The sequence below is a fragment of the Mustela nivalis genome (assembly GCF_964662115.1).
Source record: "Mustela nivalis genome assembly, chromosome: 2".
NCBI lineage: Eukaryota > Metazoa > Chordata > Mammalia > Carnivora > Mustelidae > Mustela > Mustela nivalis.
Genome location: NC_139021.1, coordinates 153,158,623 through 153,181,498, shown reverse-complemented (window position 1 = coordinate 153,181,498; position 22,876 = coordinate 153,158,623). Strand labels below are relative to the sequence as shown.

The 22,876-nt window shown below is 38.6% G+C and overlaps 2 protein-coding genes across 2 annotated transcripts in view; one reads left to right on the top strand and one right to left on the bottom strand.

Moving 5' to 3' along the window:
- The window catches only part of KIF11 (kinesin family member 11), a 45,455-nt gene extending 26,562 nt beyond the window's left edge, over positions 1-18,893 (bottom strand). Inside the window, exons 1-10 of the mRNA XM_082721932.1 lie at positions 18,484-18,893; positions 14,134-14,266; positions 13,332-13,429; positions 13,166-13,244; positions 11,632-11,817; positions 11,392-11,516; positions 7,945-8,035; positions 6,424-6,666; positions 4,565-4,660; positions 385-473 (exon numbers count right to left, since the gene is read on the bottom strand). Of these exons, the coding sequence (XP_082578058.1) occupies positions 385-473; positions 4,565-4,660; positions 6,424-6,666; positions 7,945-8,035; positions 11,392-11,516; positions 11,632-11,817; positions 13,166-13,244; positions 13,332-13,429; positions 14,134-14,266; positions 18,484-18,560 (1,217 nt within the window). The 5' untranslated portion in view covers positions 18,561-18,893. The remainder of the gene's footprint in view (positions 1-384; positions 474-4,564; positions 4,661-6,423; positions 6,667-7,944; positions 8,036-11,391; positions 11,517-11,631; positions 11,818-13,165; positions 13,245-13,331; positions 13,430-14,133; positions 14,267-18,483) is intronic.
- Positions 18,894-18,917: 24 nt separating this feature from the next.
- IDE (insulin degrading enzyme) overlaps positions 18,918-22,876 on the top strand; it is a 132,217-nt gene continuing 128,258 nt past the window's right edge. Inside the window, exon 1 of the mRNA XM_082721936.1 lies at positions 18,918-19,124. The gene's annotated coding sequence lies outside the window, so the exon portion shown is untranslated. The remainder of the gene's footprint in view (positions 19,125-22,876) is intronic.

Sequence of the window (22,876 nt, the reverse complement as noted above, 5' to 3'; positions counted from 1 at the left end):
TGCCTCCTGCATACCCCAGTACCCTCCTGCATACCCCATACCCTCCTGCATACCCCAGTACATACCCTAACACACACCACCACTGAGGTTTTACTAAAGTTATGTGAGAAGTAATGAATGGGGAAAACAAGTGAAAAATACATGCGCCCTCTTTGTATTTTTCTTGCAACCTCATGTGAATCTATAGTTATCTAAAAATTAAAGTTATATATATAAAAAATTTTTAACTGATAACTACTTGTTAATATCAGAAAAAGGAGCATTTATAGGAAGCACTAGATACAAAGATCTTAGTTACTGTCACAAAAGTAAATTTTATTTCAAATACCTTGTTATCAGAAAATTATTATTCTTGGAAATTAATTTCCATAGTCAAGGTCTTACCTAAAATTTTCTTCAGAAATGTATACCCCATTTTTCTCACGGGCTGCAGCAAGATCTCGTTTCAGACGCTCTATCTCTTCTGTGTATTCCTTCACAAGAAGAATATTGTAGGTATCAATTTAGCATTTAACTGTTTTTTCATTCATTTTGGGGAGGATATATAATAAATAAAACATGTACTTAGTCCTTTCATGTTTTTTAAGGCATGAAAAAGAATAAATACTTTTAATTCAATATTTGTTTAGTCAGAGTCTTTCAACAGCTTAAATACTTTTTTTTTTTTAAAGATTTTATTTATTTATTTGACAGAGATCACAAGTAGGCAGAGAGCAAGGAGGAAGCAGGCTCCCCGCTGAGCAGGGAGCCAGATGTGGGGCTCAATCCCAGGACCCTGGGATCATGACCTGAGCTGAAGGCAGAGGTTTTAATCCACTAAGCCACCCAGGCGCCCCTAAATAAATAAATTCTTAAAAAATAGGGGGGGGGACACGTGGGTGGCTCAGTGGGTTAAAGCCTCTGCCTTCGGCTCAGGTCATGATCCCAGGGTCCTGGGAACGAGCCCTGCATTGGGCTCTCTGCTCTGCAGAGAGCCTGCTTCCTCCTCTCTCTTCCTGCCTGCCTCTCTGCCTGTTTGTGATCTGTCTGTCAAATAAATAAATAAAATCTTAAAAAAAAAAAAAAAAAGGCCGGGACGCCTGGGTAGGTCAGTGGATTAAGACTCTGCCTTCAGCTCAGGTCACGATCCCAGGGTCCTGGGATAGAGCCCTGCATCGGGCTCTCTGCTATGCAGGGAGCCTGCTTCCTCCTCTCTCTTCCGGCCTGCCTCTCTGCCTGCTTGTGATCTGTCTGTCAAATAAATGAATAAAAATCTTTAAAAAAAAAAAAGGGCATGGTGTGCTTAGGTGGCTCAGTGGGTTAAAGCCTCTGCCTTCGGCTCAGGTCTTGATCCCAGGGTCCTGAAATCAAGCCCCACATCTTGCTCTCTGCTCAGCAGGGAGCCTGCTTCCTCCTCTCTCTCTCTACCTACCTCTCTGCCTATTTGTGATCTCTCTGCCAAATAAATAAAATATTTTAAATAAATAAATAAATAAAAATACAAGGCCATATAAAGAAGATAAACTACAGACTGGGAGAAAATGAATATAAACCATTTTTGTGACAGAGGACTAAGAACTTCCAAAACGACAATAATTTTTAAAAACCAATTAGTAGAAGCCTGGTTGGTTCAGCCAGAAGAGCATGTGATTCTTGATCGCTGGGTTGCGGGTTCAAGCCCCACGTTGGGTGTAAATCACTTAAAAATAAATAAATAAATAAATAAATAAATAAAATATATTTTATATTTATTACATATATGTATATATATATAAATATATACATACATTAAAATTTTTAAATATATAAAACTAAAAATATATATATACATAGATATATTTATTATATGTCTATGTACATATATATATATTTTTTAAGGCAGGAGGCAGAGGGAAAGAGAGAGAAAGATCTTAAACAGGCTCCACACCCAGCTCTGAGCCTGATGCAGGGCTCAATCATGAGACTGAGATCATGATCTGAGCCAAAATTAAGTCAAATGGCCAACCAACTGAGCCACCCGGATGGCTCCCCCTAATTTTTCTTAAAGATTTATTTATTTATTTGAGAGAGAGAGTCAGAGAGTACACAGAGGGAAAGGGAGACAAGCAGTACTACATGGGTCTCAATCCCAGGATGCTGAGATCATGACCTGAGCCTTAATCAAGAGTTAGATGCTTAACCCACTGAGCCACCCCAGTGTCCCCCCAATTTTTTTTAATAAAAAAATTAAAAACCCAGGGGCCTGGGTGGCTCAGTGGGTGAAGCCTCTGCCTTCAGCTCAGGTCATGATCCCAGGGTCCTGGGATGGAGTCCCACATCAGGCTCTCTGCTCAGCAGGGAGCCCGCTTCCCCCTCCCTCTGCCTGCCTCTCTGCCTATTTGTGATCTCTCTCTCTCTCTCTGTCAAATAAATAAAATCTTAAAAAAAAAAAAAAAATTAAAAACCCTATTAGAAAATGGGCCTAAAAACAGGAATAGACTTTTCACCAAACAGGATATGCAAATACCAAATAAGCACATGAAAAGACGCTTAACACCAGGAGCCATTAGAGAAATGCAAGTTAAAACCACATTGAGAGAGTGCCTGGGTGGCTCAGTTGGTTAAGCAGGTCAGGCTCAGGTCATGATCCTGACTGGTCCCAGGACTGAGTCCCCTGTTGGGCTCCCTGCTCAGGAGGGAGTCTGCTTCTCCCTCTCACCCTCCCTTGTCTTATGCTCTCTCTTTCATTCTCTCTCTCAAATAAATAAATAAAATCTTTTTTAAAAAACCCACAAAAACACAGTGAGATATTTAGCGCCTCTTATACTCATCAGAACAACTAAAATAAAAATAGCTATAATACCAAATGCTGATGAATATGTGGAATAATTAGATCACTCTTACATTGCTAGTGGGAATATAAACTGATACAGCCACTCTGGAAAATAGCTTGGCAGTTCTTTAACTGATAAATAAAATCTTAAAAAACAAAAACAAAACAAAACTTAACCAACTAAAAATTGGGCAAAGAATTTGGATAGATCTTTCACAAAAAAAGATATACAAATGTATAAGAAGCATACGAAAAGATGCTCATTATCATTATTCACCAGGGGAACTCTAATTAAAACCATGCTGAGGGTAAAATCATACCCTTATTAGAATGGCTAACATTAAAAAGATTATAACATGTGTTGGGGAGGATGTGGAGAAACTGCAACCCTCATGCATTTGCTGCTAATGAAAATTTAAAGTGGTACAGCCACTTCGGAAAAGAGTTTCTTTTTTTTTTTTTTTTAAGATTTTATTTCTTTATTTGACAGACAGAGATCACAAGTAGGCAAAAAGGCAGGCAGAGAGAGAGAGGAGGAAGCAGGCACCCCTGGAAAACAGTTTCTTAAAAAGTTAAACATAAACTTACTGTGCAGCACAGAAATTAAACTTCTAGGTAACTACCTGAAAGGACTGCAAATACATCAACACAAAGATTTCTTTTTTTTTTTTTTTTTAAAGATTTTATTTATTTATTTGACAGAGAGAGATCACAAGTAGATAGAGAGGCAGGCAGAGAGAGAGACAGGGAAGCAGGCTCCCTGCTGAGCAGAGAGCCCGATGTGGGACTCGATCCCAGGACCCTGAGATCATGACCTGAGCTGAAGGCAGCGGCTTAACCCACTGAGCCACCCAGGCGCCCAACACAAAGATTTCTATACTAATATTCATAGCAGCACTACAGGAAATGATCCAAATTTCCATCGGCTGATGAATGGATAAACACAATGTGTTATTAACCATTTAATGGAATACCATTCAGCAAATTAGTCTACTGATACATCTACAACATAGATGAAGCCCTAGTGTTATGCTAAGTGAAAGAAGCCAGATGCAAAAGATTAAATACTACATGATTGCATTTAAGAAATGGCTGGAAAAGGGGCACCTGGGTGGCTCAGTGGGTTAAAGCCTCTGCCTTCGACTTGGGTCATGATCCCAGAGTCCTGGGATTGAGCCTCACGTCGGGCTCTTTGCTCCACGGGGAGCCTGCTTCCTGCTCTCTCTCTGCCTGCCTCTCTGCCTACATGTGATCTTTCTCTCTGTCAAATAAATAAATAAAATCTTTAAAAAAAAATAAAAAAGAAATGGCTGGAAAGGGCAAATCTACAGACAAAAAGTATATTAGTTGTTGATTGTAAAGGGGAACTTTACAGTGATAGAAATTTCCAAAGTAGACTGTAGTGATGTTGCACAACTCTGTAAATGTACTAAAAATCATTGCATTATAGGATTACAATGGAAGAGTGTTATGGAAATTATACCTTAATGTGTGGTAATAATACCATATTAATGTATGGTGATTGTACCTTAAAGCTAGAAATAAATAAATTTTGTAAATGTAAATAACTGCAAATTTTGCTGGCTTGATAGAGCTGATAAAGTCACCGTATTTGCATTAGAAAAAACATTTCAATATATTAGGTAGTTAATTAAAATCATTAGATGAAATGCCTTACCACACGTAATTGAATAAATCTTAACAATTATCTATTTCAGGTCCTCAAGTTAACATTTGTCAAACAAAACATTCCTCCACAAAATCCACAATTACCTTAATAAGAGCTCTTTTGGTGAGTTTCTGGTTAACTTCAGGCTTATTTAGTATGTTCTTTGCTCTATGAGCATATTCCAATGTACTCAGAGTTTCCTGTAAAGAAAAGAAAATGCCAATTACTAAAGATTCTATAAGAACAATGTAGTTCTGTTATCAAAAGATTATAAAATAAGTTACAAGAAAAAAATAATTTACAAGAAATAACTTACGGTTATATCTAACCTAAAAATCTATCATCCACTAGGACCACTATTCTAAATCTTTACAAGGAAATTTGTTCAAAACAGCCTTTTCTTCCCTTCTTTCTAATTTAAAATGTCATCTTCTTTATGATAATTTGCCTAAGAATTTTTTACTTTGGTCTTCACACTCAATGAACCCCCTCACCTGATGAATAAGCAAAACATTCTATATCCATACAATGGAAAATTACTCACCTACAAAAACAAATGAAGCATGGATACATGTGAACCACATGGATGAACACTGAAAACATGCTAAATGCAAGAAGGCAGTCACAGAAGAACACTTAGTGCATGATTCCATTTACACACAATGTCCAGATTAGGTAAATCTATAGATTACAAAAGTAGGTTGGGGCACCTGGCTGTCTCAGTTGGTTAAGCGTCTGCCTTCGGCTCAGGTCATAATCTTAGAGTCCTGGGATCAAGCCCCACATTGGGCTCTCTGTTTACTGGGGAGTCAGCTACTCCCTCTCTCTCCCTTTGCCTCCAACTTGTGCTCTAATAAAGAAATAAAATCTTTTTAAAAAGTGGCGGGAGGAGGCTCCTGGGTACCTTCGGCTCGGGTCGTGATCCCAGAGTCCTGGGATGGAGCCCCACATCAGGCTCCTTGCTCATCAGAAGCCTGCTACTCCCTCTCCCACTCCCCCTGTTTGTGTTCCCTCTCTCGCTGTGTTTCTCTCTGTCAAATAAATAAAACAAAATCTTTAAAAAAAGAAAAAGAAAAAGAAAAGAAAAAAATTTTGAAGTAGGTTAGTCGTGACCTAGAGCTGGGAATGTGGGCAAATGGAGAGTGATTCCTAATGGGTTACAAGGTTTCTTTCTAAGGTAATGACAATGCTCTAAATAGACTTTAGTGATGGTTGCACAGCTCAGCAAATATATTAAAATCATCAAATTACATACTTTTAATAGGTGATTTAATGGCATGTGAATTACATCTCAGTAAAGATGTGTTTTAAAATGAAAGGGGAATTAGAGACCTTATAAATCCTTTTCTAACTCCGTTTAAAGGAAACAATCACAATAAAATAAGAGATTTTGCCATCTTTTTTTGCTCCTCTTGGTTTTACCACCTGTTCTCACATATCCAATCCCATCTTCAGTGCCCTCTAAGAACCTCTACAACACTAGCATTCAATTAACTCACTTTTAAGTCCCCTATTAGATCTCCATACCCTGGCCCCAATCAGGGTCCCTGCTCAGCAGGGAGTCTGATTCTTCCTCTCCCTCTACCCACCCATCCACCTCCTCATTCTCTCTCAAATAAATAAATAAAATCTTTTTAAAAATCTCTATACCACATGTAACCATCCACTGCTAATGACCACAGCAATTTCTTTTGAAGACTGTGTGGGAAAAACCATTAAGTAATTGGCTTTTTAAGATTAAAAACTCTGCCAGGAAGTAGAAAAACAATTTTTTCAGTGTTGTCCTCCTATGTCCCTGTGCAATATCCAGATTCTTTTACTCTTGCTTAGAATGAATGAAGCCAATTAATGAACTTTTAAAATATATGATAAAAAAATAAAAACAAAAACGTAAAATAAAGTAAGTGATAGCTAAATAAGAATTACAGCTACTACACTTGCAGATGCCTATTAAAGGGCTTACCTCAAGATTGAGAGATGCAGGAGAAATTGTTGCAATTATGGATGTTCTTGTACGTCCCCCAAGAGAATCCTGGAGGATTCTAGTTAGTTTAGATTCTCGATAAGGAACATGAGGTGTTCTTTCTACAAGAGCAGTAATGACCCTTCCCAAAGTCAAAAGGGATTGATTGATATTTCCAGCCTCCCGAGCTCTCTTGTCAACTGCTCCAGAACGGCCAATGTTCTCACTTCCCGCAAGATCAACCTTGAATTTCAAAAATAAAAACTGTTAGTTTCCATGGATTTGGACACAAAGACTTTCATTCCCTAGTATAATGTATCAACTACCCACCAAGATAATTTTTTTATAATTAACAATACACTACAAAGCTAATTACCTAGGAACTTCAAAAATATTGTCTAGAAGTACAGAATTTCAAGCTGCTCTGTGGTGGTCAAGAATGAAACAGATGAAGGGTCCCTGAGTGGCTCAGAGCCTTAATCGTCCAACTTTTTTTTTTTTTAGATTTTATTATTTATTTGACAGAAAGAGAGGTCACAAGTAGGCAGAGAGGGGGAAGTAGACTCCCCGCTGAGCAGAGAGCCCGATGCGGTCCTTGATCCCAGGAGCCTGAGATCATGACCTGAGCTGAAGGCAGAGGCTTAATAACTGAACCACCCAGGTGCCTTAAGCATCCAGCCCGTAATTTTGGCTCAGGTCATGATCTCAGGGGCGTGAAATCCCCATATTGGGCTCCTCACTCAGCTGGGATCCTGCTTGAGATTCTCTCTCCCTCTCTTCCCTCTAAAATAAATAAATCTTAAAAAAAAAAGAATGAAATAGTGGTTTGACCCAGCAATCCCACTTCTATGTATATTATCCAAGGAAAATAAAATCAGTATCTTAAAGAGATAACCTGCATTCCCATGTTCAATGAATTATTCACAATAGCCACGATATAGAAACAGTGATGAATGAATAGAAAAGATATGGTATGCATGTACAATGGAATACATTTACTTAGCCATGAGAAAGAAGGAAATCCTGCATTTTGTAACAACATGGATGAACCTAGTACAATGCAAAGTGAAATAAGCCAGACAGAGAAGGACAAATACTGTATGATCTCCCTTATATGTAGAATTGAGGGGGTGTGGGGAAGAAAGTTAGTTCATGGAAATGGAGAGTAGAATGACGGTTACCAAGAGTAGGAGAATGGGGGAGAAGCAGGTGCTTGTCAAAGCGTATAAGCCTTCAATTATAAGATGAATAAACTCTGGGGATGTAATGTACACCATGGTAATGACAGCTGAAACCTGATAAGAGTAGACCTAAGCATTCTTACCCCTCCCAAAAAAGTGACTATGTGAGGTGAAGGATATGTTAATTAACCTGATTATGGTAATCATTTCACAAAGCATACATATATCAAATCATCACTTTTTTTTACACTTTAAATATATAATTTTATTTGTCAATTACACTTTAATAATGCTGGAGAAAAAAAAAGAATGAAACAGTGGTATTAAGGTAGACACTTACCAAGTTCAACTTTCCAATTTTAACAAGCTCCTCTCCATCAATCGTAGTTTCTTTCATATGTATTGTAACAGAGAAAACTGAGTGGGAACGACTACAAAACAAGATCAGGTCGTCCAGTCATTGTAACAAAACATTATTTGCTTTCTATAAAATATTAAAAAGAGTAAAGAAAGACCAAATGCCACAAAGTAGAGAAAGATAGTATCAGACAAGAGACATCAATAAGATTTTGGAAGACAGAGGGTAGATAGTATAATGCTTAGGTTTTTGCTTTCTTGTACCTGCTGCCTGCAGAGGGGATCCCAATAAGAAACTATCTGTAAACACCCTAAAAGACTTAGGAACTAGAATCCTCAGACCTCTAAAAACTGGATGTGGGGTCGGTTTTGGACAGTTGCCTGGTATGTCAGAGGAGAAGGCTTGAAATCAGTCTTCCTATTTATAAGAATCTCTTGAAATATGTCATTACCATAAATTCAAACAGTACCACACAAATAATCAAATTACTTGATTTCAATGTCAGCTGTTGTAAAAATATATTGTTCTGCATTGAGAATATCAGAAATAGTTAATACCCTCTCCTGAAAAGCAAATAGTAAATAAGAGTGATTACCGAAATACTACAAGACAATCACCATGACCATAAAGTGTTCCAAAGTCTAACTTATGTACTGACATTCAGCTTTTATCTGAGGGATACAAAAGCTATATAGACAACAAAAGACCTCTTACTCTGTATCAATGACATTTGGTGAACAACCTTGTTTGTTAATTTCATTGATGATTAGTGAGGAATATGGTAATTTTTAATTTTCTCTTTTGTACTTTTCATGTTGCTTGGAAAATTTTACATTAAGAATCATATTTTATTATTTTAAATTACAGAAAAGGGGAAGGGCACAGGAAAAGTATAAAGAAACTATAAATCTGGGGTGCCTGGGTGGCTTAGTCATTAACCATGTGTCTTCGGCTCAGGTCATGATCCTAGGGTCCTGGGATTGAGCCCTACAGCAGGCTCTCTGCTCAGCAGGTAGCCGAAGTGCTTCCGCCCCCCCACCCCCGTCTCTCTGCTTGTCTCTCTGCCTACTTGTGATCTGTGTGTGTGTCAAATAAATAAATAAAATCTTAAAAAAATAAATAAATAAAAAGAAAAGAAAATTCAATATGTATTTCATATTTTCTACCATTTTTTACCCATTCCTAATTCAAGATTATGGAATTAATGCAATCAAGCATAGACCTCAACTCTGATTTTGGAAAATTGAATGTTTTCCTTCACTTTATCACATACATTCATAAAAAAACCTTTACACAAGTCTACATATAAAAAAATGAGTCCTAGGGATGCCTGGGTGGCTCAGTTGGTTAAGCAGCTGCCTTCGGCTCAGGTCATGATCCCAGCGTCCTGGGATCGAGTCCCACATCGGGCTCCTTGCTCAGCAGGGAGCCTGCTTCTCCCTCTGCCTCTGCCTCCCATTCTGTCTGCCTGTGCTTGCTCTCTCCCCCTCTCTCTCTCTGATAAATAAATAAAATCTTTAAAAAAAAAAAATGAGTCCTAGAGGGCATCTGGATGGCTCAGTTCATTAAGTATCTGCCTTTGGCTCAGGTCATGATCCCAAAGTCTTGGGATCAATCAAATCCAGAGTCAGGCTCCTTGCTCAGGGAGTCTGCTTCTCCCTGACCCTCTGCATCCCTCCCAACCCCCACTCATGCTCTTTCTCTAAAATAATTAAAATCTTTAAAAAAAGAAATCCTAGGGGCGTCTGGGTGGCTCAGTGGGTTAAGCCACTGCCTTCGGCTCAGGTCATGATCTCAGGGTCCTGGGATCAAGTCCCGCATTGGGCTCTCTGCTCAGTAGGGAGCCTGCTTCCTCCTCTCTCTCTCTCTCTGCCTACTTGTGTTCTCTCTCTGTCAAATAAATAAATAAAATCTTTAAAAAAAAAAAAAAAGAAATCCTAAATTATACAAATTTATGAAAAAGCAGGAATTTATTTAAAAGAAAGGTATTTAGAGAAAAGAAATATTACCTAGTCTTAAACTCATTCCTCCAAATTCTACATAATTTTTTCTAATGGAAAGCTATTATAGGAAAATTTAATTAAAATCATAAAATCACCCATAATTTCATGATTTTCATTACTTTCATGGTTTTTTTTTTTTGTTCTTTAAAGGCATGTGTAACTTTTCAAAGAGTTGTAGAAATTTCCAATTTTAAGGGAGCAAAGAAGTAAGACATTTAATTTTTTAGGGTTTTTTTTTAATTAATTTTTTTTTTAGGTTTTGTTTATTTAAGTAATCTCTACACCCAACATGGGGCTCGAATTCACAACCCTGAGATCAAGAGTCACATGCTCTTCTGACTGAGCCAGTCAGGCACCCTGAGATCTATTTCTTTCTTTCTTTCTTTTTTTTTTTAAGATTTATTTATTTATTTGACAGACAGATCACAAGTAGACAGAGGCAGGCAGAGAGACAGAGGAAGGGAAGCAGGCTCCCCGCTGAGCAGAGAGCATCATGTTGGGCTCGATCCCAGGACCCTGGGATCATGACCTGAGCCAAAAGCAGAGGCTTTAACCCACTGAGCCACCCAGGCGCCCCCTGAGATCTATTTCTAATAATTACTTTGTAGGTCAGGGAAACATATTCAGAGAAGTTCACTTATTTACCTGAAGTCACATGTTTGGTTAACTGTAAATATCTAACTCCCTATGTATAGCTTTTTTAATTACACTCTAATGCGACACTACACAGAGCAGTAGAAAAAAATATCACCTGACTTGGTAAACTGCTTTTCTAGAATTTGGGATTCTTTTCATAGGGGGTGCTAACCAAATATGCCCCTTTCTACCCTGGAAAGCCAGTGTTAGTGACCATGTCTTCCTATATACAATGAAGCCATCTAAAAAAAGTTTAAATCATCTTGTACAACCCAATATACGTAATTTTTGTCGGTCATACTGCAATAAAGCCAGGGGAAAAATTAAATGAAGCTATTTGACTTTCTTCTAATCCTTACTTAAACCATGGGCTTTTAAACTTTGTTCTAGGTATCCACAGAGGCCCCCAAAAAGTGCTCAGGGAAAATCTACAGGAGGCTGAGCAGTTAAGCCTCTCAGCATCCCACCCTCAAATAAGATTTCATCCCACCCTCAAATCAACTACAGCAGGCACAGATTAATCTAGGCTCCTGCGTACGATTTCATTTGAGAAAGAAACAGTCTGCTTTAAAAAGATTAATACTTCTCTAATTTGACTTGTCTTTGTTCTCCTTCCAACGTTCTTCCAATACTGGTGCTTGCCTCTAAATCTCAAGCCAATTTACTAAAGCATGAAATCAAGCATACATATAATCTAGGTATGGGACTCACATACTTTGATTCACCTCAATTTGACTTCCCACGTTAAAAAGAAAACGGAGCAGTGGGGGGAGGACACTGGCTTTCTTACCTAGAGTATGCATTCATCAGAGTTGCTGCAGTTGTCCGTTTTGCTGCTCCCTTCTCCAAAATCTGATAGACTTCATCCTTGTTGTGTACTGTAATTTCTTCTAAACCTTTGATTATCACTCCCCTCTGAGCAAATATCAAAAGATCATCCATGAGGTTGGTAAAAAATATATATATACTGACTTCTCACAGCATCACACATTAAAATCCAGAGACATTTCATTCTTAAAGACTGAGTTACCTTGTTACGGGGATCGTCAAACATCTGCAGTCTCTCAGAAACATCAGAAGATGGATTAAGAAGATCAAAAAGTTCTTCATTATAGATTTCCAACAGAGACACTTTGACTGAAAATTCAGTACCATTATCAGTAAGTTTCTCAAAAATTTGATGAAGGGTACGTGGAATTATACCAGCCAAGGGATCCTGAAATTATAGTATTAGTTAGGACTAAAATAAGGGAAGAATGTCATTTACTATGGCTGTTTAAACACTTTCATGATGTATCTATGATATATATTTAAACACAAATATGACATAGGATATATTTATGATATATTTAAACACAAATATGAGGGGCATCTAAGTGTCTCAGTTGTTTAGGCATCCAACTCTTGGTTTCAACTCAGGTCATGATCTCTGAGTCATGGGATCAAGCCCCAAGTAGGGTTCCGCCCTTAGCATGAGGTCTGGGTTGAGCTTCTTTCCTTCCTCCTCTCCCTCCCCCTCTGTTCCTCCCACCATTCACTGCGCTCTCAATCTCTCTCTCTGAAGTCAATAAAATCTTTAAACATAAATATTTCAAAACAGTTAAAAAAAACTAACCAAATATTAGAGCAGCCAAGTCATTTATGAGTTTATGCAACAGTAATTATTTTTCTTCATACCTTCCACAAGTCTGTCCTATCCATCAGCCACATCATGTCTAAAGATTACATAGAAACCAACTGAACTAAACTACTTAGAAAGCCACATTTAATAATTCTTTCTAACTTGGCTCATGAGAACATTAGTAATACAACCATGTTAACAGAAATAGGCCCATCTAACAGGATATTCCCTAATTCTAACATAAACAAGTTGTTTCTCAAATATCCAAGCATCTGTAATAAAATTATTATGAATCTTTAAATTTTGAAACTGTGCTTTAAGTCTACTCCTTATTTCCTATGGTTATAATTCCATAACTTTATTATCCATGCTTAAAGTTATTAATGCCTCAACTATGTAACCACTAGAAAAAAGGATCAACATAAATGTTAACAAGTTAGAAAATTAACTTAGTCATTAAACTGACTTAAACATACTTGATAGAAATCTTTGTAAAACCTAGTATGTGCTTTCTACACTATCTAGTAATACAGTAATCTTAATTTCTTAAATACTGAAGGTCATTGTTGATACCATGCTGCCTCTTGCTATGTTAACTTTACAACAAACTCACTCCCACACTGCAAAGTCTTCCCTTTAAAGCCATAATCACATGCCACTTTTCCACAATATTCTGCTCCAACTATTCTGTCCCAAACAGACCTCTCTCTTATCATTTAACTGTGTCATATGTATTGGTCCTTTCTCTCCTAATGATACCATGTTTCTTAAACAGGAATCATAACACATACTTTAATTTTACTAAAACAGTAGTTTATACTATATTCATGTTTGACATGGGTATACTGATCTTCTCTATTTCACGAGCCCTTCAACCAATTTTTTTTATTCAATCATAGTTCAGCCACTTTAGAGACAAAAATCTATTATAAACCATAAATACCTCCTCCCAAGTGTACTCTTCATTAGGCGACCTCTCACCTTCCATTGTAAAGGTTTTTCCAGTGCCTGTTTGGCCATATCTGTTAAAATTAACCAAAGTGGTAAACAGAAAATAAATACATGCTTCTAAATCTTTTCAGCACTTTGAAAAACAGTGTTTTACTCACGCAAAAATAGTGCAATTATAACCCATAATAACTTCATCCAGAATTGGACAAACAACACTTCGGTAAACATCAATTTGTTTAGTAGAAGCTCCAAAAACCTATCAAAAAAAAAAAAAAAAGAAAGAAAGAAAGAAAGAAAAGAAAAAGCAATTCTTCAGGAAAAAAGTACTTCAAAATTACTCATTTAAAAAATTTTGTTTTTAATCTATTAACTCATTCAGCCCACTAGAAACCACTTGAAAACTCAGAGTCGGGACGCCTGGGTGGCTGAGAGGGTTAAGACTCTGCCTTTGGCTCAGGTCAAGATCTGAGGGTCCTGGCATCGGGCTCTCGGCTCAGCAGGGAGCCTGCTTCCCTGTCTCTATGCCTGCCTCTCTGTCTACTTATGGGATTTCTCTCTCTCTCTCTCAAAAAAAAAAATAAATCTTAAAAAAAAAAAAGGAAAAAAGAAAACTCAGAGTCAACTCAAACTTGGAACTGTATACTAGAACCTAGAGGAAATATGTATACAAGAATTACTTTACATAGCAAATAACAAAGGAATAGCAGCATTTTAAGAAATAGGTACTGGGGGACCTGGGTGGCTCAGCCGGTTGGGCATCTGACTCTTGGATTTTTGGCTTAGGTTATGATCTTGGGGTAATGAGACTGAGCCCCATGTGTCAGGCTCTGTCTGCCCTTAGAAGAGTCTGCTTATTCCTCTTTCTCTACTCCAACCCCACTCCTTCACATGCTCTCTGATAAATAAATCTTGAAAAAAAAAAAAAAAAAGAAAGAAAGAAAGAAAGAAAGAAATAGGTACCATATCAAAAGTGTATGTTTTCCTTGAGCTCTTGTCGGCCAAGCCTCCAGTTCGTACACTAACTTCTTTACGTACATGATCACATTCTACTACAGAATGGGCATTAGCTTTCCGTTCCGCCAAATTAAATGGTCTATAAAAAGAAATATACAAAGGTATTTAAAAAACTCTTAGTTATCAGGTTACAGATGACATTATCATTAATACCTTACACAATAACAAAGTGAAGTTTTTTGACACTATTGGTGACAGGGATTAAATGGGGGACTAAATGATACTGGTAAAGCAGACAGAAGAATTTTTAGTTTCAACTCCCAGAAACAAAAAAATAGGTTTTTTACTTTTCAAAGACATGTAAAACATGACAATTCTGACAGCTTCCTGGACTAGATGTAAACAGAATTAACTCGTTAAAAAAAGGCCAAACTTATTATTCAGAATTCTATTTCCCTTATAGTCTAAAAATATTAGGTTATAACGTACAAGAAAGAACATGCCAGGTTTGTTTCAAAATACTAACCTGTCAGCAGATAACTCGCACTCACACACATGCCTCCCCCCACACCAAAAGAAAAGAAAAAAGAAATCCTATTTAGTTTAGTTTCCCAGTGGCTACTACTATAGTTGGCACACATCCTAATATCTGTTAAACTATATAGCTTAATAAATGCCATCCTAAGAGGAGTGATGGAAGAGCTGAAAAGAACCCTAGTCCACATAGTAGCATCATTCAGATATATATACACTTAACACACATCTGGGCCAAAGAAAGATAAGTACTTTTGACCTGAGTTCATTTTTCCCATTCAGATTCACATATTATGAAAGGAGCAACTACTAGATAAACCAAGTTGCTATTTATTTTAAAAATGATACAACATCCTCCATTCCTAGTATATTTTTGACAGGCAGAAAATCAAATTTGTGATCCTGGGAAATTTAACTCACCAACTTGCAGGTAACACATAATAATGCTATCGATTGTCAAATGTAATGAAACCTACACAATGTACATAACCCATGGCATGAAATATTATTAAAAGTTCAACAAACTTAAGTCAAAACCAACTTATACTGAGGTAGGCCAAGAGTTGTAAGTACAATGAATTCTCTCACATGGTTAAAGCCTTTTCAATTAGTTTATAATTCTTAGCATCTCTCAACTAATCTCTTTGCCATTATGTGTGATGACATTAACCAAATGAATACCATTCAAATTGTCACAACCAAGTACTAGATATTCACACAGATCACACGTTTCTAAAAGTTATCAAGACTCCCACTGATGAGCTTAAAGAACTATTTGTACTACCATAAAAAGTACTCCCAAAAAGTACTCTAGGGAACAATGGAGTTCACAGTGCATTGTTTTATATAATACTTAAATCTCTGTTAATTATCATTAAAAAAATCTCCCTGGTGGCTCAGAGGCTATATTCCTAACCAAACTTCTCTAATTAGAAATTGTAAGGTTTCTATTAATGACGTTAACAAGCCAACCAATTCGTTGGCCTCACTACAGTTATATTACATTCATTTGTTCATTCCATAAATATTCATCGAGTACTTATTATTTGATTGATATTTGTCTAGGACCTGAGGGTATACCAGTGAACAAAACCAAGTTCGAAAAAACCCAAAACACCCAAATTCCTATTCTCAGGGAGCTTTTATCCTAGTGTTATAGATATATCAGGTGCTGATAAATTAGAAATCAAAGTAAATAAAACAGACTAAGTGTGATTGGAATTGATGACGTGGGAAAATGGACAGTTGCTATTACTATTTTAGGGTGGTCTGGGAAGGCTTTTTTCTCTGATATTTAATGATATTTAAGCAGAATCTAAAAAGTGAGGGAGCCAGTCATGTAGCTATTTTGGTGGGAAAGCTTTCTAGGCAGAGTGAAATTGCAAAGGCCCTGAGGTAGAGGTTGGTAGATGTGTGTGGTGGGGCGGCAGGGGAGTTATGTAGGGTATAATAAAGATAACCAGTAGCTAGATCAATGTGAGGGGTCTATAACCTTCAAACTGTGAGCCAAATCTTGCCCTTGTCTTACCAGAGCCCTAGAATGATTTCTATAATTTTGAAGTTTATTAAAAAAAAAAAAAAATCAGATGCTGCATTGGTAGCAGTTCTTTGGCAGATTCATTCCAGCACTTAAATCTGAAAACAACGGACCACACAGTCTTACTGATTTCAGGTAAAAGATGTCCAACAAAACAGCAAGCACCAACAAACATAGCCCAGGTAAGAACTGTGCAGCAGTTGAGATCAGAAGCCTCCACAAATGAACAAAGGTTTCAACGGCATTGTCGGACCTCAAGTTCTACTGTGAGGAGCATGCCAGGAGCAACTCTGTGCTGATAGGGATACCAACTTCAGAAAATGTTCTCCAAAAAAAAAAAAAAAAAGAAAGAAAGAAAGAAAATCTTCTCAAGAATAATAAAAAAAAAAACTTGCATCATCTTATACTGTCTCTTCTCAACAAAGCAACAAGCAGTTCCTTAACTGGGATTAAATGGGATACTAAATGATACTGGTAAAGCAGACAGCAGAATTTTTAGTTTCAACTCCCAGAAACAAAAAAATAGGTTTTTTACTTTTCAAAGACACATAAAACATGACTATTCTGACAGCTTCCTGGACTAGATGTAAACAGAATTAACTTGAAAAAAAAAAAAAAAAAAGAAAGAAAGAAAGAATGAATGAAAAGAAAAACATTTAAAAAAAAGAAAAAAAACATTTCTTTATACAAAAATTATTGTAAATAATTAGACACAACCTAAGCACTTTTCATTAGTGACAATGTAAAAGAAATATCTTTTTAGGTAAGAAATGTATGTGGATAACAAACATGAATAATGTTTAATTCTTGGGGTAGAGGAAGGGAGCAGGAGAGGGATACAATAGGGTTCCAAATGTAATGATTGTTTCGTTTCTAATTAGGTCATGGATAACACAGATGTTTGTTACTTTTTTCTCTATAACTTTTTATAGGTCTGACAGATTTTGTAATTAACAATAAAAAAGAAATTTAAAGAAAATAAAACCATCCAGAAAAAGCAATATTGTCTGGCATTATGAAATGATCAAAATAATCTAAAAATTTGTATTTGTGGGGCGCCTGGTTGGCTCAGTAGGTAGAGCATGGTACTCTTATCTCCGGATTGTGAATTTTGGAGTCTCACTACGGGTGTAGAGATTGCTTAAAAATAAAATCTTTAAAAATTAAATAAATAAAAAATTTGCAATGTATTACAGGCTATTTTTATTCAGTCTTCAAAACAAGTAACTATTAACAGAAGCTCCAGACTACAACTAGTAAGTGGTGGCACTTAAGGTTACCATCAAATTTCCTCTCTAACACCTAGTTCAGAAAGTTAGCTATTATCTTTGACAACTACAATTCAAGATATCAAAGTGGAGGAAGCAATAATTTAAGTTTGTTCACACATTTTAATAAGGACCTTTATTTTTAAATTTTAGAACTTCTGAATTTACAGAAAAGCTGCTAAATGGTAGAATTTGTAAAGCAACAGCAACAAAAACAAACACGAAGCACACACAGACCAGTAAACCGTGGAGGGCTTTTAAAAAACTTAATAAATCAATCTTAATAAAGCAACAGTTTGCATAACGAGTATATTCCTCCTCTACTGGCTAATTTTAAAATGGGGGAGTTATTTGGAAATTAATCCGGGGAGAATCTGAACCCTCCACCCACTCACCGCGAAGAAACTATCTCCCTTGGTCTACGGAAGACCAAGTTGCAGTACAATCAGAAAGCTATACTGGCTTAAGATGCGTCCTTTTAAAAACAAACTACTCTAGCAGTTAGCCTTTAAAATATAAATACAATGATGTCTCCTTGTTTGGCGGGGATTAAGAAAATATTGCAACTAGAAGAAAGAGAACAAGTCATCGATTATTCTTTTAGAGGATGATGGAGAGGACGGTAAAGCCAACATAAGTACGAAAACACCTGCAAAGTAGGTATGCGGTCTTATTTAGAAACTGAGAAACTTCAAGGATTGGCATCTCTCCAACAATAGTTTTTTTTAAAAGAACGCACTTTTCCCTAAAAACCGGCGATCAAAGTCTCCTTCTGAATACCAGTTTAAACTGTAACCTCTCACACAAATGCCCTTTCTTCTGAAACAAGACACTAATTTACTCCTCACAGAACTCTGGCGTCGTTTGTATCGACCGAATGCGGAGAACTACGAAACAGGAAAGTTTGCTCCCCGCAGAAACTGAAAACTAAATTCCTCTCTCCGGACAGCGCAGACGGGAGCCCTGCACCAAAGCCAGCAAAGCCCGGCACTCCCAGTCCTGCCGGGTTCGCCCTACCTGCATCTCACCACCACCTGGATGTTCTTTCCCTTCTCCTCTTTCTTCTTTGCGGAGGAATTCGGCTGGGACGCCATGACGATCCCTGCCCGAAGGTGAAGGCCTGGCTGCGGACTCCGACGCTGTGGAGCGCCGCGGGTCCCTGCGGCGGGCGCGGCCCGGATGCCCACCTCCCCGGCCGGGTATTGGGGTGGCCAGGGGAAGCCACGCAAGCAAGCTCGACGTCTCGGCTCTCCACCAGGGTTCTAACTGACCGAGGTGTCTGTCCCGCGCTAGCGGGAGCCTCGGAGTCACCAATTTCTTCTCCGCCCGAAACCTCGGAAACCGAGCAACGACTCGGCGCCTCAATTTGAAAAAGGAGCCGAGACGCCGAGCCAATAGCAGTGTCGGCGCGCGAGGCACCATGGGACACGGTGTCGTCACTAGAGCGCCGCCCTCGGGGCGTGGCCCGCGGGAAAGCAAAGAGCTGGTCTGTCCGTGCCAGTCTGGAACTCGCAGTGCGGCAGGAGAGGCGAAGGAGTGAACGGTGTGAGTCTTCGGTGTGACCTTGCCCAGGTTACATAACGTCTGTCCGCCAAGATTTCCTCATCTTCAAAATGGAAGTAATAGCGACCATTTCAGAGGGCTCGGTGAAAACTGAGGTAACGCGGACAAATAGCTTAGCCTAGAACACGTAGGGTCAGGAAAGCTTGCCACGATTACAAGTATTATTAGAGAATTGTATGGCAGTGTTATGGAAGCATTGGCGGGGGGAGATGTCCAAAGAGAGACTCTTTCTCAGAGGCAGCGTCCAGAACAGCCTTGAGTAACTGGGAAATGTTAAGAAATAAGGTTACGACGAGTACCAAGTTAAATGTCATTTTCGGGACTCTGAATTTATCCTTTAACTGGTGAGAAGATGTCGCCGTTAAATGATTCCAAGCATAAGGCAGTACTGAACTTGCCTCTTCTGACTAGCGTTTCCGAATGACTGACGCAGGCTCGGGGTGCGCTTCGCTCCCTCTACGTGGCGCCGCAACCCCGCTCCCCCGAGCAGTCTTGAGGAGCTCGAGCCCACGCCTGCGCCGTCAGCCTACAAATCCCAGCAGGCAGCGCTCCCTAGGCCCCGCCTCCGCTGCGTTGCTCCGGCTTTCCGTAGACGTCCAGCAAGCGTCCTGGCAGTGTTTAGGGTGGCTGGAGGGCGTTAGGTGTGCGGCCCAGCCTCAGGAAATACTGAAGCTCTGGGCTGTGCGGTGGTGGGCTCACGGACCTGAGCGGTCACACTTAGCCTTCAGGAACCTAGGTGTTTTTTGTTTTGTTTTGTTTTGTTTTTTTAAAGTAAGGCCCAGATGGAATGGAAGACTCTCGGGGGCCCTTTGTGTTCCTCCACTTATTAACCTCCTGTATTCCCCCAAGGAGAAGTCTCAGTGTACAGCTCCGATCGCTGGTCATCTTCATTATGCATAGCCAGATGTCAACTGATACCTATGACGACTCGTCAGCATCGCCAAATGGACCTGTACAGCACGGAACTCTTTATTCCCCCTACCGGCTCCCTAATCCTTTCTGTACCCAGGACACTAACCAGACCTTTGATTCCTTTGTTCTCCACCACATCCAGTGGACTCCTGTTGGGTTTACCGCCTCTGCCGTCACTCTAGGCCGTCTCTCTCTCTTTATTTAATTTAAATTCAATTAATGAACATGTGTATTATTAGTTTTAGAGGTAGAGTTCAGTAATCCATCAGTCTTATATAATACCCAGTGCTCATTACATCACATGCCCTCCTAAAAGTCTGTCACCCATTACCCCATCCCCCATCAACCTCCCCTTAAGCAACCCTGTTTGTTTCCTATAATTAAGGGTCTTTTATGGTTTGTCTCCCTCTATGATGTTCTCTTGTTTTATTTTTCCCTCCATTCCAATGATCCTCTTGTTTTTTAAAATGCACATGAGTGAAATCATATGGTATTTGTCTTTCTCTGATTGGTTTCGCTTAGCATAATAACCTCTAAGTGATCCTCCTTGTTGCAAATGGCAAGATTTCATATTTTTTGATGACTGAGCAGTATTCCCTGTGTGTGTGTGTGTGTGTGACATCTTCTTTATCCATTTATCTGTTGATGGACATCTGGGCCCTTTCCATAGTTTGGCTATTGTGGACATGGATGCTATAAACACTGGGGTACACATGCCCCTTTGGATCTCTACATTTGTGTCTTTGGGGTAAATACCCAGTAATGCAATTGCTGGTCATAGGATAGCTCTGTTTTCAACTTTTTGAGGAACCTCCATACTGTTTTCCAGAGTGGCCGCACCAACTTGCATTCTTACTTGCATTCTTACCAGCAGTAGGAGAGGGTTCCCCTTTCTCTGCATTCTCACATCTGTCATCTCCCATGTTGTTGATTTTAACCATTCTGACCTGTGGGAGGGTGTATCCCATTGTGGTTTTGATTCATATTTCCCTGATACTGAGTGATGTTGAGCATTTTTTCATGTGTCTGTTGGCCATTTCTATGTCGTCTTTGGATAATTATCTGTTTGTGTCTTCTGCCCATTTCTTGATTAGATTATTTGTTCTTTGGGTGTTGAGTTTGATAAGTTCTTTATAGATTTTAGATATTAGCCCTTTATCTGATAAAACATTTGCAAATATCTTCTCTCATTCTGTCAGCTGTAGGTCAAGTCTCTTTCACCTCTTCTCTGAAATACTGTCCTTAACAAGTCTCCATACTTCTGCTCTTTTCTCTTCTCTCCAGTGCATTCACTCAGCAAAGGGAAGGATCCCTAAAAGAATCAGATCATGCCCTTCATTTACTTTTTAACCTCACAAGAGCTTCTCATTGAACTTACCATAAAATCCAAACTCCTGACCATGTCCTGTGAGGCCTTCATTATACCACCTTTGCCTGTAACCAACATCAACTCCAGGTACAAACCACATAGATCACTAACATGCTCCCAAGCTTCTAAGTGCTCTCTTGCAGCCAGGCCTTTGCATTTGCTATATCCTTTGCCTGTATCTCTTTTAGTTTGGTTCTTTGCATGACTTACTCATTCTTTTTTTTTTTTAAAGATTATTTATTTATTTGACATCACAAGTAGGCAGAGAGACAGGCAGAGAGAGGAAGGGAAGCAGGCTCCCTGCTGAGCAGAGAGCCCAATGCGGGGCTTGATCCCAGGACTCTGGGATCATGACCTGAGCTGAAGGCAGAGGCTTAACCCACTGAGCCACCCAGGCACCCTGACTTACTCATTCTTATCCTTCAAAACTCAGCTCCACTTTCTCTTTTAAAAGGCTTTTCCTGGCTACCCTATCTAAAGTAAATTACGCCTGTTTCAAGACCCTGTTTATTTCCTTCATAGTGTATTAGTGTCTGTGATTACTTGTCAATGTATTGTCTCCCTACTCTGCTAGAATGTAGAATTTCATTAAGAACTGTGGATTGTCTAATTCAGTGTTGTTTTCTTAGTTTTCTTGAACACAGCCTTATACAAAGTAGTCACTCAATAAATATATGAGGACTGGAAGGAAATTAACCTTTCTCTACCTTAGTTTCCTTACCCATAAAATGGAGATAATAATGATTACTATTAGAGTGAAGATTAAAATAATAGGGTCGCCTGGGTGGCTCAGTGGGTTAAGCCGCTGCCTTCGGCTCAGGTCATGATCTCAGGGTCTTGGGATCGAGGCCCGCATCGGGCTCTCTGCTCAGCGGGGAGCCTGCTTCCTCCTCTCTCTCTCCGCCTGCCTCTCTGCCTACTTGTAATCTCTGTCTGTCAAATAAAAAAATAAAAATAAAAAATCTTTAAAATAAAATAAAATAAAATAAAATAATAATATGTATAAAGTGGCTAGAACATAGTAAACCAAAAAAAGCTAATTTCTTCTTTTTTCCTCAGAAAATACCTAAACAGTGTTTATATTAATGGTCATTTGGGTCAATGCAAGAAATTCAAGGGTTTCCACTCTGTAAGAGTTATAGCTTCCATTTATCTAGAGCTACAATGTGTCCGACTCTATGAGAGGTTTTGTATGCATAGTCTCATTTAATCTTCACAACAATTCTCTGAAATAGGAACTATTATTTCTCACTATTTTATCAATACATAGGTCAAGTAGGTTTATTGTTTGTACTCGTACAGCTAATAGTGACAAGGAACTCAGGATTCTTTCTGGTTCCAAATCACAGGTCGTTCATTAACTGCTATCTCCCCCACCTATCTTTTCTTATTCTCAGTGCACATGCATTCACTTTCATCACACCCTGTTGGGTGTTTGACTATGGTCCAGGCAGTGAAAAGATAGGCTGTATTACAGTTCCTGACCTCAAGACCAAGTCTAATGGAGACAGCCAGGGTCTAATAGACCTTTGTTAAGTTTTGTTACACCATACAGGTGGCTTTCTC